Raw genomic sequence first — 15,448 nt, 5'->3', positions numbered from 1 at the left:
ACGTCTGCTATTACCCAGGTTACTGTAACAGGAAAGTTTCACCAGATGCGTCTACATATGCTGGCTTCTAATAGTTACTTCAGTCCCTCTTTTCCAAGCCTCAAGGGAGGCTAGAGTTTCCCTCTGTGCCTCCTGCCCAGTTTCCACTCACCTGCGAGGGCACGGGAGTCTGCACACAGCACAGCTTTTTAATGGCCCTGTAGAGGTCGTCACGTGTGCCCATGATGATGCAAACAACCATCTGTATCCTCCCCTTGAGGCGATAAAGTATATATAAGTCAGGCTTTGGAACTCTGAGCGGACCCTGATAGGGCTTCAGTCAGGGGCAGTTCAAGAGTCTGCAAAGCCACAGGACCTTTAGGGTAAAGAGGGGACTGAGACAAAGATGGTGGACATTCCAACAGAGAAAAAGGTCCTTGAACCTGAGTGAGCATTTGCTGGGTTCCAGGCTTCTTTGCTTATCTACATAACATGTTACCGTAAGTTACCTAGAGCTGGTCCTGATTACCTGATTAATTTATTAGGACACTTAAGATCCCTGGAAAAGAACCAGGCTTAAAAATACGCAAGGGTTTCTTATTAGTTGATGCTTTCAATGCACTATAATGTTTTTTGCCACTCTCTTTAGTAAATTAAGCACCTTATTACATTCATGCCATAGAACTTTAACTAGGAAACACAGGATACAATACCAGAAGAAAGGATTCAGAGCCAAATGCAGAGGAAATGAAGCTACTGCCAAATCCATAAGTAGATCTTCCTAACTTTCTGATTAGGAGAGAGAATGATATTGCCAGCAGAATATCTTACATCGGCATCTTCTACCTCTCACTGCTTAAGAGATCTGATATTAAGAACAGAGGATCCTTCAAAATCTGAATAAGGAAAAGTCGCACACAAGTGAAATAAAGTTGCCAACGCTTTATGACAGAAACAGAAATCAACAGTATGCTATTCCAAATCAAGATTAATTTTAAATGAAGACTTCTCAGGGGACACATGTTCCAGCAATCAGATCAAAGAACTGCCGAAGTCACACAGAACATGGGCTGCATGCTGGGAGCCTGTGGGCTGGATCTAGGAAACAGATGTGGTTTTTTAGTCCCTATAATGATTCACAAGTCTTTTTAAAATTAACATTTAAACATAGGTAGGTGTACACATATGCAAATCTAGACTTTTGGCTTCTATTGAAAAATAAACAAACTAAAAATCAATTTGACAATGCTGGGCTGTTATCTGCAGTCATGGGGTTTACTCTCTTTAGTTCCCTAGAGTCCCCTCCTGGCCCACTTCACTCCCGTAGACATCTGAGTTTATGACCCTGAAACAAAGAGAATAATAAAACAGAATGCCCTAAAGATGGCAGAGAGATAGCAAGACCAATAGGAGTCAACATTATGAATGAAACTCATACCCATGCTACGTGAAGACTGTTGGCAGTGCACTCTCATAAAGAGAACAGGCCAACTCATGAGATGGGGGAGCTGAGGTACTCAGCTGGGTTTTTCTTTTGAAAGCAGGGCAGACTTTATCAATGATCAGGCCCGGGGGAGGCCATGGCAGAGTAAGAAGGCATGGGAAGTCAGGAAGAAAATACAAAGAAAGAGAGAACATGAGTGTGCTGCTACAAGATGACACACCCAGAGCGGTGGATGAACAGAGAAAGTCATGACTGACCTGTGTTCTAGTCAATACTAGAATATCAATTCTAGTATTGATCTCACAAGAACTGACTCTTCAATTCAAGGACTAGTTATTTCCAAAAACTTTTGGTCTGCTTTTTTTTTTTTTTTTTATGATTAATTAATTAAATTTATTTTTGGCTGCGTTGAGTCTTCGTTGCTGCGCGCGGGCTTTCTCTAGTTGTGGCGAGCAGGGGCTACTCTTCGTTGCGGTGCGCGGGCTTCTCATTGCGGTGGCTTCTCTTGTTGCGGAGCACGGGCTCCAGGTGCGCGGGCTTCAGTAGTTGTGGCACGCGGGCTCAGCAGTTGTGGCTCACAGGCTTAGTTGCTCCGCGGCATGTGGGACCTTCCCGGACCAGGGCTCGAACCCGTGTCCCCTGCATCGGCAGGCGGACTCTCAACCACTGCGCCACCAGGGAAGCCCTTGGTCTGCTTTTTTCCCTCCTTAATCTTCTTCCTCTGTTTTATGTACGAACAGATAAGAACTGCAGGCCTGAACTACTGAGTTGTGAACACTATGACCTGCTCAGCTCCAGTAGTCCCGTTCGGCTATCTGGACCAAGCTGATGGGCCCACTCCCAAGTTCATCACCGGAGCAATTTGAATCTTGAGCCAGACCAGACTGTGACAGCTCAGTACTGAATCGTGCAAGACGGCACCTGGCCCAGGAAATTGCTTTCTGAGCACAACATGTTCTATATAGATAACAAATTGAAGTTAAGTCAGCTATTATCTCAGCCAATTACGTGAGGAACAGAACGCTGGAGTGAGTGCGAGTGCCAACAAAGGAGGAGAGAAGCGAAACCAACCAAAGGGCATGACGACTACTTTGTTAATTCGGTATTTCACGTGCACATGAGTAAGATACAGATTCCTGGACATCATCAACAGCAGACCAATACCCAAGATAATTTAAAATCAAGTATTCAAGCATTTCAGAATGGACATCCTGAAAATTTACTCAAATTAATTTATTACCTCAACTCCCAGCGTGGATTGAATGGTTCTGACATAGGTCTCTATGCGATCATCCTTCAGTTCCACCCAGGCTGGTGGGCTCATGCGTATGCCAATGGGGCCAGCTACCTTCTCTAACATGTTCACCAGTTCTCGGGCTTGATTCATTGCTCTCTTTGGGTAAAACAGCGCCCAGAAATGCATGGGGACCTAGGAGCAACAACAAGCTATTTTTAGTACTTCCCACAACTTCCCCAACACTCCAACTTCATATCAGGAGATGTTATTCTAAAGAACAAATTGCTTTTCACTCTCTCTGCTTGAGTCCTGTCTTATCTAATGCCGATTACTAATGCAGATGTGTGTGATAAGTAAATTGTGGCACAGTCTCACAATGGAATACTACACAGCAATGAGAACCGAAGATCTGTAACTATACCTAACAGTATGGAGAAACTTACCAAACAAGGCTGAAGAAATGAAGTCAGACATGACAGAATATATACAGTGTGGTTTCATGTATATATTAAGTACAAACACAGCTGAAAAAAATCAATGCTGTTAGAGGTCAGAATAGTGGCCATTTCTGGGTTGTGTAAGGGTGCCAGGTAGGTAGTAATTAGGAGCATGGGGGTGGGGCTTCTGGGGCACTGGTAAAGTTCTGTTTCTTAACCCTCAGTGTTGATTACACAGGTTTATTTAACTTGTAAAAATTCATCAAGTTATACACATAAGTGTACTTTTTCTTTAAATATATTTCAAAAAAAAGTTTTAGAAACAAACGTGTGTACTTTATGCATGGCCATAGTGACCAGGTGAGCCAAAAACATTTAAAAATAATTATATACCATTTTGTTCTTTGGTTGCCTTGGTGGGAAACTGTTTTAATTTTATATCTTTCATGGAAACCCTAGGGAAAAAGAGGAAGGAAAGAGAAAAGAAGAAGGAAGAACAAAGAGAGAGTGGGTAATAGGCTGGCACTGAATGAATTACCACGGCAGTTTATTTCCTTGTCCTAAGTCTATGGTCAAGCAAAGGGCTTCCCTCTACCAACTCATCAACTCACTCTTGTTCAAAGGACCTCTGTTTAGCAAATAATTCAGGATGGGAATTCAGTTGGTACTTCCTCTCAAAAAGAGGACACTAAATAATTCCTGCTTCCTAATTTCCACACTTCTAGGAATACTGGACCTCTCTTTACCACCTCACAAGTCACTTACAGTTAAGATGGAAAGGTCTCTGGTTACTTCCTTAATCCAGTTTAGTTCCTGAGATGTGATAAATGACGTATTCCTTAAGTTAATTCTTTCCATTGGCAGAACACGTCCTTCAATCTAAACAGAAAATAAAGTGCCTATGACATGAACCATCTGTAAACACTATTTAGAAAAACGCTGATACTGTTCTGGGGCCTGGTCAACTCTACCATATAGACCTGTCCCTGTCATAACTTCTGAAAATGGTAGAAAAATGCAACTGTTAGCAGTAAGAGTCCACGTCAATAAAACTCTGGACACACATACAGGTGAATTTTGATAGGCGCTGCTCTCTAATTACTGAAGCTTCCAACATAGTCCCCAAGAAAGGAATCAGAAAACACTGTCTCTTTAGAACCAGGGAATTCATGCAAAATGCCTATAAATACAAGGTGAACAGGAAAATAATCTTTAAGAAGATTTTAAGGGAAAAATTTAAGTAGAAAATTAGAGAATATTTCTTAATAAGGCTGCACATAAACTACTATTACACTTTATACAAAAGAAAAGCAGGAAAAAAAGCATAAATATAATGAAAGACCAAATTAAAGTTAGTAATAATGAATCAATTAGATCTAAATATCCAAAAATAAGAAGATAACTAAGTTGATGACATATCAATATGATGGATATTTGCCATTATTAAAATAACTTTCTAAGTGCATTTAATATAATCCTGTTTTTGCAAAAAATAAATAGTAATGTATGCATTATAAAAACTGAATGAGTCCACACTGAGTAATGAGTATCTCTGGGGGAATATGTAATTATGTAGGATTTTTACTTTTTATGAGCTCTACTCCTTGCTTTCTTCAAAAAGTAACAAAATACTTATTTTACCTATAATCAAAAAAATTTTAATGATTTTCTTAATATTATAAAAGTTTAACACAAAGAATAACAATCGCTTTAGCAATTGTTGCAATTGTAGCAATTGTATTAGCAAGAATGTTCACCTTTGCTTATGAAAGTAAAAAACTGAACCTTTCTACAAGGCAGTTGGTAATATATAATAAAAAGTACTAAAAACATAAATGTCCTCTGACCTAACAATTACACTTCCATAAATCTGACTATGAAAATAAACATCATGTGCAAAGATTTAGTTACAAGGATGTTCACAGATTCACTATTTATAACAGGAAAATACTAAATTCAATTTGAATGTAAAAGAATAGGAAATTATTAATAAAATGAATATCTGTTAGCCATTAAAATATTTAGAAAAATATTAAATGACATGGAAAAAAAATTCTAAATAAACTGAGTTAAAAAAAAAAAAAAAAAAGGAAACCATCTGAAAACATGCTGCGTGTGATTGTGTGCGTACACATACACACAGACAAAAAACACTGAAGGATATGTACCAAAATGTTAACAGTGGTTATTCTGATACAGCATGATTATGGATAAACTCTTCTCTTCTCTGGCTTAAGTTTTCTGCCTCTTCAAATAATATTTAATAACATGAACACATGTTCAAGATATAATAATAAATGAAAAAGAAGATGCAAAACCATATATAGTTATAAGCACAATTTTTTAAGAAAAGATTCATCCTGGGCTTCCCTGGTGGCCCAGTGGTTAAGAATCCGCCTGCCAATGCAGGAGACACGGGTTTGAGCCCTGGTCTGGGAAAATCCCACATGCTGCAGAGCAACTAAGCCCATGCACCACAACTCCTGAGCCTGCGCTCTAGAGCCCGCGAGCCACAACTACTGAAGCCCGCATGCCCTAGAGCCTATGCTCTGCAACAATGGAAGCCACCGCAAGGAACAGCCTGCTCATCACAACGAAGAGTAGCTCCCGCTCGCCACAACTAGAGAAAGCCCATGCTCAGCAACGAAGACCCAACGCAGCCAAAAATAAATTAAATAAGTAAATAAATAAACTTATTAAAAAAATTTAAAAAAAAAAAAGAAAAAAGAAAAGATTCATCCTCACAGAAAAAAAGTTTAGGGAAACAAAATATATTGAAAATAATATTATCTTTTATGTGTCTAAAATAAATCACTAAGATATTATCTTTGGGTGATGAAACTACTGATGTTTTTATTTCCTTCTTTACATTTTCTACAGTACCCACATTTTCCTTATTGACTTTCCATTACTTTTATTTAAAAAAAAAAAAAGAAAAAAGAAACAGTTTTTAACAAGGAGTCAATTCAGAGTGCAAGAGAACTAGAGAAAAGATAGAATTAATTATTTTGGTATAACCTAGAAAGAAAATTAAAAGTAATAAAAGCTAATATTTACTGAGCACTTGCTATGTGTCAGATATTATGCTGAAGATTTTACCACTTAATTCCTTTAACTCAATCATTATCTTTATTTCACAGATAAAGAAACTAAGAGATACTAAGCAATTTGTTCCAAGTAACCAAGATGGCAAGTGGTAGAACTAAGATTCAAAGCCAAGGACTTCACCACCACCTCATGCTGCCTCTGCACTATGGCTCACGCTGCACAAAATACAACAGAATGGACTCAGGCAAATTGCAGGCAGAAAGGGCCATGCGAAAATTAAAATGTACAAGTCTGAGACTTTATGCCTATGGAAAGAATGAGAGTAGTATATTCAAAGAAACACAATTATTGGGAAAGATAGAGAAAAACTTACGGGGAAAAAAGGAAAAAGACATAGAGAACTTTAAGAATAATTTGGGTTGGAAAACTAACAGTGAGGTGAATTTTAAGTCAATATTCCTTTTGCTTGACTGGAAATTAACAGCTCAGATCCTGGGAAATACAAAAGAAAATCTGTAAGAGATACTAGCAAATTAAATCAAGGAAATTCAAGTATTATGACTAGGACCAAAAAAAAAAAAAGTGTAATTATAAAGCAAAAACTGCAACATAAAGACAAGATACGAAGTTATCACCTAGTCTCACAAAGCTCTAAAATCTTTGGTTAATGCTGTTTCCTACCATCATATTTTCTGGTTTACCTTATGTACATCCTTCTGCAGACAGAGTCCCCAACGTGTCAGTTCACTGTTGGCTGTCTCATTTTTTGAAATTCTCTGTAGCAAGCATTTCAAAGCATTATGGTGCTGTTTGGGGCTCAGGTTGATCTTCTGGGTCAAATCCTAAATAGAATCAAAATGGAGATACTAAGTTATTACTTTCTCCAGTATGAGGTTAAATAAACCCTAATGTATAAAAAATTTCCATAGAAAACCTCCTTCCCATTGAAATCTATAGAAATTTTAAAATATCTCCAAGGACTTTAAGAAATATCTCATGAATGTGAATGAAGTATAGGGTTAAAATTTTAACCATAAAAGAATTGGCTTTTTTTATTGAAATATAGTTGATTTATAATGTTGTGTTAATTTCTGCTGTACGGCAAAGTGATTCAGTTATACATATACATACATACTTAAAAGTAAGTATTTAAAATTGTCATTGTTCTTTTCTTATGACATCTAAATCTTATTCTTTTTCTCAAAGCCATGTAAGGGGGCTTGATTACATCTATTTAATATCGGGGAGGGGGGGGGGGAAATGCCCTATGCCAGGCATGCAGGCAAACATAATGGAATGGAAAAACACATCCAGTCTTATACTTTATGTCATATGATACTAGCCACTTAATGTCACCGTAAGACACTTGTTAGGTCCAGTGTGTGGCCCATAATAGGTGTTTTCTAAATATTTATTGTTGAATGAATATCTAATAGGTGTGTATGAAGATTCTGAATCACGTAAGTGAGTTCTTTCTTCATTCTTCTGGGACTAATGAACTGTGCAGCTGTTGCTCCCTGTGTGGCAGTCATTAGGGCAGTTGAGTCTACGGGGCTATACAGATAGATAGATAGATAATAAAATCATTACGTTACTGAGAGTTGTAAGGAAGGAGCCTTGACCTACATACTAAAAGCAGAAGTATCAGAAGGTAAACATGAAAGACATTTCTTACAGAAATTCATTTTAGCTCTTTATGTTACTAAAAACAATACGTGGCATCTGAGACAGGGCCGGGGTTCCAAAACTAGGACAGACAAGGACTGAGAGAGAGGCAGCAGAGCAGTGTGAGGGTGGAAAGCCCCAAGCAGACAGTGTGGAGGTGAAGCCCTTGGGGTCCGGACCCACGCTGCTGCACACATCTCTGCCTCCCAGCTATTTCCTACAAGACTGTGCCCAACATGAGACTTCCAGGACACCCCGAGCCCCACAGTGTAAACTTCTATCCTTCAATTTCATCCTCTCACTTGTTGACTTTTTGCTACATTTATCTCCTCCTCCCTTCAAATAAACTGAAGGTTTACAGAAATGTTAAAAAAATTCAGTGCTCTCAAAGAACCTCATTTATGGTCATATGACCAGCTTACAGTCATCCATCTGATTGGCGAGGGTGATGCCAGAACTATTTGTTTCCTTTTACCTTATAATCCAGTCGTTCTACTATTGTAACAACATTCCAAAGAAAGTTCTGATCGGCTTTTTCACAGTGTGTGGGAAGGGACACAGATTATGCTTTATACAGAGGAAAAATGAACCTGCCCAGATGACGTGGAAACCTGGCCCAGTTCTAGCTATATCTGCTATCAAAAGCTCTTCGGTTCAAAGCAGGCACTTCTCACCCTCATGGCTCTAAAGTCCTTCTTCATCTTCTCAGGGATTCCAGTCATGAAGGAAAGCTCAGGCAGCAGCAGGATTTCGCCTTTTAGCAGCTTTGAGGAGAGAACAGAGGGAAAGCAAGGCAGTAAAAGAGGATCTTCTTCCCCTGACCAGTACAAGACCTCCCAGGCCCAGAGCTGGTCTTGCAGGTGTATCACTGGCACACTAAGGAACACAAAACCCCAGAGAAGAGGGCAGGAAACACTACAAGTGTTCTACCCTTTTCTCCCTCAAGTCATGATAGCCTGTTGTATTAGGTAAAGGGAAAAATATTCAAATTGTCAAAAGGAGAGAAAAAACCAGAAAAACTAAAAGTTTTGTTCCACTTCGGCCTCCAGATAAGCTGAGACAATACCTCCTATCCAGCTGGTGTCTCTGTCTCATCTTAACCTATTGATCTTCAGTCTCTACTCTGAAGACAGAGGAGTCAGGTACTGAGGCACTTTTCCCTGGCCCCCAGTTCTGTTAAAATGTCTGTAACTTCCCTAATGGACCCAGTGTTTTCATCTTCTTTAGCAGTAAATTCTCCTTATTCCTTAACCTAACTCGCTCTATGGATGTTTAGTTCCTCACTAAGGGGACTGCAAAAGCAACTCTGGCTAGAGGAGACAGACAAAACCCTCCACAGCTTTCCCCAACCACACTGTAATGGTAGCTCCACTGTAACCACAGGTCCCACGGCTCCCGGGGCTGATGGGTGGAGAACTTAGATGGAAGCATCGGCCTGACGCCCTGCCCCCCACCTCCAACTCACCATCCCTTGGTTATTCTGTCGCTCACTGGGCCTGTGGATCAGCAGTGGCTGGCCCTTCTCCTTTACTGTGATCCCATAGTTTTTGCTAGAGCCGAACAGAGGCAGGGGGAAAAGTCAGAAGCAGCACCACCACTCTTACAGCATCACAGTCAAAGTGTTAACCAGGACTGAGGCACACAATCTGCATTATACCCTTGTCAAGGATCCATCAGAAACTCACCATAGCATATACATAACTGGAAAAAGCAGGCTCAAGTTAACGCTGCAATTAAATAGAGGAGAAATAGGATAACAGTCCAGGAAAGAATTTGTTTAAAAACTGTATCAGGTTAAAGGGCCTAGGTAACTAGAAAGGCAAAATGATGATAGTCAAATGATTAATGACTTGAATTTAATCTCTCCAAACAGACTTGTAACCAAAACAGCAAAGGAAGCACAATTCGAAGTCCTGAGATTAATTTATGAAATAACTTCCAAAAAGTACTGAAAGAAATAAAACTGTTAAGGGTAGCAAATTCACGTCAAATCCCACAAATGAGCTCATCAATCTTGGATGCCATTACCAATCCAATTATTTTTGAAGTGTCCTGCTGTGTGCCACTCCTGCTAGAGAACAGGAGACTATGGCCCCAACCCGCAGGCCCAAGCCCAGTCTCTTCCCTCTACCTGTAGTATTCCAAGAATGTAATCTCCTTCCCATCAGACATCGTGAAGCTATCTTTTGGAGTCTTATTCCAATCCACATCATCAATACGATAGGTACGATTGTTGTATCGGGTTATGACAATACTGCCAACCAGAAGCTTGGTGCACTCGTCCTGGAAGTCTTCTTTGTTCTGTTGGTACATGGCATGCCTTTGGAAAGAGACAAAAGACCTTTGGATCATATGCAGTACACACAGAGCAGCATGAAAGGCATAGGGGATGCAAATAAGTACTTTAGGGTTACAATCGCAACTATATAGCACCAAAAGGCTCCAGCTGTCTCTTTTAAGAGATAGGACCCTCATCTCTTTTCTTTTTAACATTACCCAAAAAAAGTGAAAGGATAAAAATGAAATTAAAAACAGCAACTATAAATTGATAAAATTCACTGTATTCCTTAAAATAAGGTACACTAATCATCAAAATAATTTGTATCGTTATTAGGAGATAGTCTACAGAGGAACAATAAAACATTCTTTAAACTATATTTGCCCTTTCTAGCTGAAGGAAGAAATTACAACTACCTATCAGAAGACACCACTGGTGAAGATGCTAAATATGAAGAGATGAAAAGACTCACCACAGACAAATGTACTCTCAAGGCAACCTCTATAACAGTGTCATGAACAAGGTAACAACAGAAACTCACAGAAAGCATGTCTGAGCATGCACAGGGAGTCAAGGAAAGTTTACAGAGGCAGGTGATACTTGAAGGAGCAACCTGCCAGGCAGAGACGACACGGCAGCTGGTAAGTAACACCCTAGGCAGAGGCATAGGTATGCAGGGGACAATCAGGGATCTGGGACTGGGGCGAGCAAGGAGGTGAAAAAGGGTCAGAAGATGGTCAGTGTAGGCTGAAGACAGACAGGGACCAGATATGAATTCCTTTGTGGGTCAGAGCATGGACTCTTCTATGGGCCAGTGTCAACTAGGGTACATTCTTCAGGAACACTGGTCCCTTGAGAGGTCTTGGCGGGGGGGGGGGGGGGGGGGGGTTGAAAAACGGTTCCACAATCAAAAAAGTTGAGTCCATTCTGCATAATATAACCCCTTCTTAGAGGTTCACAACATACATTACCACATCAGGCTGATAAAAAGGAGAAACATATTTAGTTTCATTTACCTACAAATTTATTGAACCACAGACTCCTCCTTCCCTTTTCCCTTTTAGCTCACTGAACATCTATTACCATTGTAGGCAATTAGTATCCTGCAGAGCTTGCTGCAGTAAGGGATGAAAAACCATCAGAAACTTGAAACAGTTCAACACTGACTACAGACCCTGGAGCCAAAGCCTGGGTTCAAATCTTGGCTCTGCCACTTAGCAGCACGTGGGACCCTGAGCAAGTTATTTAACCTCCTTGTGCCTCAGTTTCCCTGTGTGAAAGTGGAGTCAGAAAAAACCACCTAACTCACAGTGTTGCTGAGAGAACTCCATGACTTTATACACATAAAGCACTTAGAACATAAAGTTGTTTTGAAATAAGGTTAGAGATTTTATCTCAGATAGTTTCATGAATTTTTGCTTCCTATTTGCACAGTTTTATTCATCAATACATCTTATGCTCGTCTAACTCACTATTGTCTAGTAAATGCATGCAACATTGTAGAAAAATTAATTATAAGTATTTTTAATCAAAACCTTCAACTATGTTAATGGTTCCATAATACTATTTCACTAAGTGGAGGGTACATTAATTCACTGGTTTTACTTTTTAAATAATAGTTCTATTGTTTCACTCTTACAAATAATTCTGGATGAACATCTTTTATAAAGATTCTTCTATACTTAAAATTGCTTGAGACAGATTTCCCATAAGTGAAATCACTAGATTAAAAGATTAGAACTGGACTTCCCTGTTGGCACAGTGGTTAAGAATCCGCCTGCCGGTGCAGGGGACACGGGTTCGAGCCCTGGTCTGGGAAGATCCCACATGCCACGGAGCAACTAAGCCTGTGCACCACAACGACTGAGCCTGTGCTCTAGAGCCCACAAACCACAACTACTGAGCCCGCGTGCCACAACTACTGAAGCCCGAGCACCTAGAGCCCGTGCTCCGCAACAAGAGAAGCCAACGCAATGAGAAGCCCGCGCACCGCAACGAAGAGTAGTCCCCGCTCGCCGCAACCAGAGAAAGCCCGCGCACAGCAACAAAGACCCAACGTAGCCAAAAATAAATAAATTAATTAATTAATTTAAAAATAAATAAATAAATAAAAGATTAGAACTTTAAGATTCTTGTAATGAAAGCCTAGTGGCATTAAAAATTATCTTTTTAAAAAATTTTCTTACTTTTAAATAATTATAAAATCAAAGGAAGTTGTAAAATTTGTACAGAGAACTTCATGTATGGAATTGGCACTGGTTATAATATCATTAACTGGACTGCAGACCTTATTCCATTTTCACCATTTCTTGCACACGTTGACTTGTGTGTGTGTGTGTGTGGTTCTATGCAATTTTATCTCATTGATAGGTTTGTGTAGCTACCACCACAATCAGTCACAGAACCGTTCCATATCATCATAAAGGGAACTATTTCATGCCATCCCATCATGGTCACACTCCTTCCCCTTCCCTGTGCCCTGGAAGCCACAGATCTGTTTTCTACTATAGTTTTGTCATTTTGAGAATGCCATATAAATGGAACTTTATTATGCAACCTTTTGAGATTGACATCTTCCACTAAGCGTAATGCCCCTGAGATCCATTCAGGTTGTTGTATCAACGGCGCATTTGTTTTTAACGCTGAGTAGTATTCCACTGTATGGAGGTACTAGAGTTTAACCATTAACCTGCTGAAGGCCATTTTGGTTGTTTCCACTTTTTTGCTATTACAAATAAAAGCTGCTATGAACATCTATCTGTGTATTAGTTTTGTGTGAACTTAAATTTTCATTCTTCTGGGAAAAATGCCCAAGTGTGTGACTGTGGGGTCATATGGTTAAGCGCATGCTTAGTTTTATAAGTATATGCTTAGTTTTATAAGAAACTGCCAAAAAATTCTCTGGCATAGCTGAACCATTTTACATTCCCACACAAAGTACATGAGGGACAGTTTCTCTACATCCTTACCAGTATTTGGTATTTTCACTAGCTTTTATTTTAGTTACTCTAATAGATGCATACTGGTATCTCACTGTAGTTATAATTTGCATTTCCCTAATGGCTAATGATGTTGAACACCTTTCCATGTACGTATTCACCTTACAAATCAGCTCTTTGGTAAAATGTCAGTTCATATCTTTTGCCCAATTTTTAATGGATCATTGTTTTTCTTTAATCTTTACCATGGTTTTGCTTTAAAAGTGTTATATGTTGCTTATAAAATAAAAGTGTTACTATAAAAAAACAGAAACTGAACATGGTTTGTAATCCATTCGTGAGAGACCCACTTTCCCTCAGCTTTTCTTAAATTTGTGAATACTAATAATTTCCCCCCGAAGTGTATAATCATACCAGATACACTGTTTTGCAACTTGATTTTTAACTTAATATAGTTTAGATAGTCTTCCATGTAAATACAAATACATAAGGTTCTTAAAACAAAGGACTACTTTTAAACAAATTGTTTTAGATCTCAAAGAACTGACATTTGCCAGTTTTGGTTTTGATTTATGAAGAGAATCTGGTACAGGAAGAACCTATGGATATACCAATATAATAATGATCATGAGAAATTTAAAATGGAGGTGTAATAATGACATTATGGTTATGTTTTAAAGAGAGAGTCAATTTAGGAGATAAATGCTGAAATATCTGTAAAAGAAATAAGATGTCCAGGATTTGCTTCAAAATAATTAAGTTTAGTGGGAAAAAGTGGTAGAAGACCACATGAAACAGGTTGTTCATGAATTAATAATTGTTGAATCTATAAAATAGGAATGAGGGGGTTTATTATACTATTCTCTCTATTTTTGCAAATGTTAAAAATTTTTCATAACTAAACTCTTTTAAACATAAAAAATATGAAGAAAAAAGAAAAACAAAAAAAATAAATTAAAAATATATAATAATAATTAAAACATAAATACAAATACTGGAAAGAGGGAAAAATAAACTCAACACTAAGTTTTCTAGAAAAGAAAAAAGCATGTATAAAATAAAAAATATTTTAACAGTCATTCTTATTTTTAATGATATTCAAAAGACTACTGAATTTATGAAAGGACAATAATTTGAAAGCAGTAGAGATTGCTTTAATGAAAAATAAAGCGGGGCTTCCCTGGTGGTACAGTGGTTAAGAATCCACCTGCCAATGCAGGGGACCCAGGTTTGAGCCCTGGTCCAGGAAGATCCCACATGCCGCAGACCAAATAAGCCACAACTACTGAGCCTGCCCTCTAGAGCCGACGAGCCACAACTACTGAAGCCCGCATGCCTAGAGCTTGTGCTCTGCAACAAGAGAAGCCACCGCAATGAGAAGCCTGTGCACTGCAACGAAGAGTAGCCCCCCTGCTCGACGCAACTAGAGAAAGCCCGCGCACAGCAACGAAGACCCAACGCAGCCAAAATAAATAAATAGATAAATAAATTTATTAAAAATATAAATAAATCAAGAGTGCCAACCATTAGAAATTTTAGCAAAGGTAACAGAGGCAGCAAATCTTGGCCTAGAAAATCAAATTTATGAATTAAAAATTGGGCTTAAGAAGTTGTTTTAAGCAACCTAAATGTCCATCGACAGATGAATGGATAAAGAAGATGTGGTACATATATACAATGGAATATTACTCAGCCATTAAAAAGAATGAAATAATGCCATGTATAGCAACATGGACGGACCTGAAGATTATCATACTTAAGTGAAGCCCGACAGAGAAAGACAAATGTGAGATACTGCTTATATGCAGAATCTAAAAAAAACAGATACAAATGAACTGATTTACAAAACAGAATCAGACTCACAGACTTAGAGAACAAATTTATGGCTACCAGGGTGGAGGGCTGTGGGGGAGGAATAGATTGGGAGTTTGGGATTGACATGTACACCCTGCTATATTTAAAATAAAATGCCTTTCCATGAAAAAAAAAAAGAAATTGTTTTAGTACTCTGAGGAAATAAAGATATGAGTATGATAAAATGAAGGATATCCAGACACAGAAGACAAGTCCAAGGGATAAAAGATAAATACAAAATAATTTACAGAAGGGAAACAAAGAAAATTTTTTTAAAAGCTGAAGAAAGAGTTGGGTCCAGTTGAAAGAGCTCAAAAAATGGCTGGCAAATTAATGTAAAGGAACCTGAATCTGAAAGTTCTGAAAAAATTTACATTTCAAATATAAAAAGGGGTGATAAGTAAGGGGTTTCTTTTGTGGGGGGTGATGAAAATGTTCTAGAATAAGATAGTAACCTTATTTAGCTTTCACTATTTTTTACGTACAGTGATTTGTGTATATACTAAAAACCAGTGAATTTTAAGTGGCTAATTTTATGGCATGTTAATTATACCTCAATAACAAAAA

At 38.5% G+C, this 15,448-nt stretch overlaps 1 protein-coding gene across 2 annotated transcripts in view; it reads right to left on the bottom strand.

The window, feature by feature from the left end:
• Nucleotides 1-15,448, bottom strand: part of PIWIL2 (piwi like RNA-mediated gene silencing 2) — an 85,074-nt gene that overhangs the window by 30,425 nt on the left and 39,201 nt on the right. For both annotated transcript variants that reach the window (XM_068552568.1, XM_068552570.1), the window contains exons 10-16: nt 9,942-10,130; nt 9,276-9,360; nt 8,485-8,574; nt 6,847-6,987; nt 3,863-3,976; nt 2,664-2,852; nt 152-253 (exon numbers count right to left, since the gene is read on the bottom strand). In XM_068552568.1, coding sequence (XP_068408669.1) covers nt 152-253; nt 2,664-2,852; nt 3,863-3,976; nt 6,847-6,987; nt 8,485-8,574; nt 9,276-9,360; nt 9,942-10,130 — 910 coding nt within the window. The remainder of the gene's footprint in view (nt 1-151; nt 254-2,663; nt 2,853-3,862; nt 3,977-6,846; nt 6,988-8,484; nt 8,575-9,275; nt 9,361-9,941; nt 10,131-15,448) is intronic.

This window comes from Eschrichtius robustus, chromosome 10 (genome assembly GCF_028021215.1).
Source record: "Eschrichtius robustus isolate mEscRob2 chromosome 10, mEscRob2.pri, whole genome shotgun sequence".
NCBI classification, from domain to species: Eukaryota; Metazoa; Chordata; class Mammalia; order Artiodactyla; family Eschrichtiidae; genus Eschrichtius; species Eschrichtius robustus.
The sequence above is the reverse complement of the archived record's forward strand: the minus strand, read 5'-3'. Positions and strand labels throughout refer to the sequence as shown.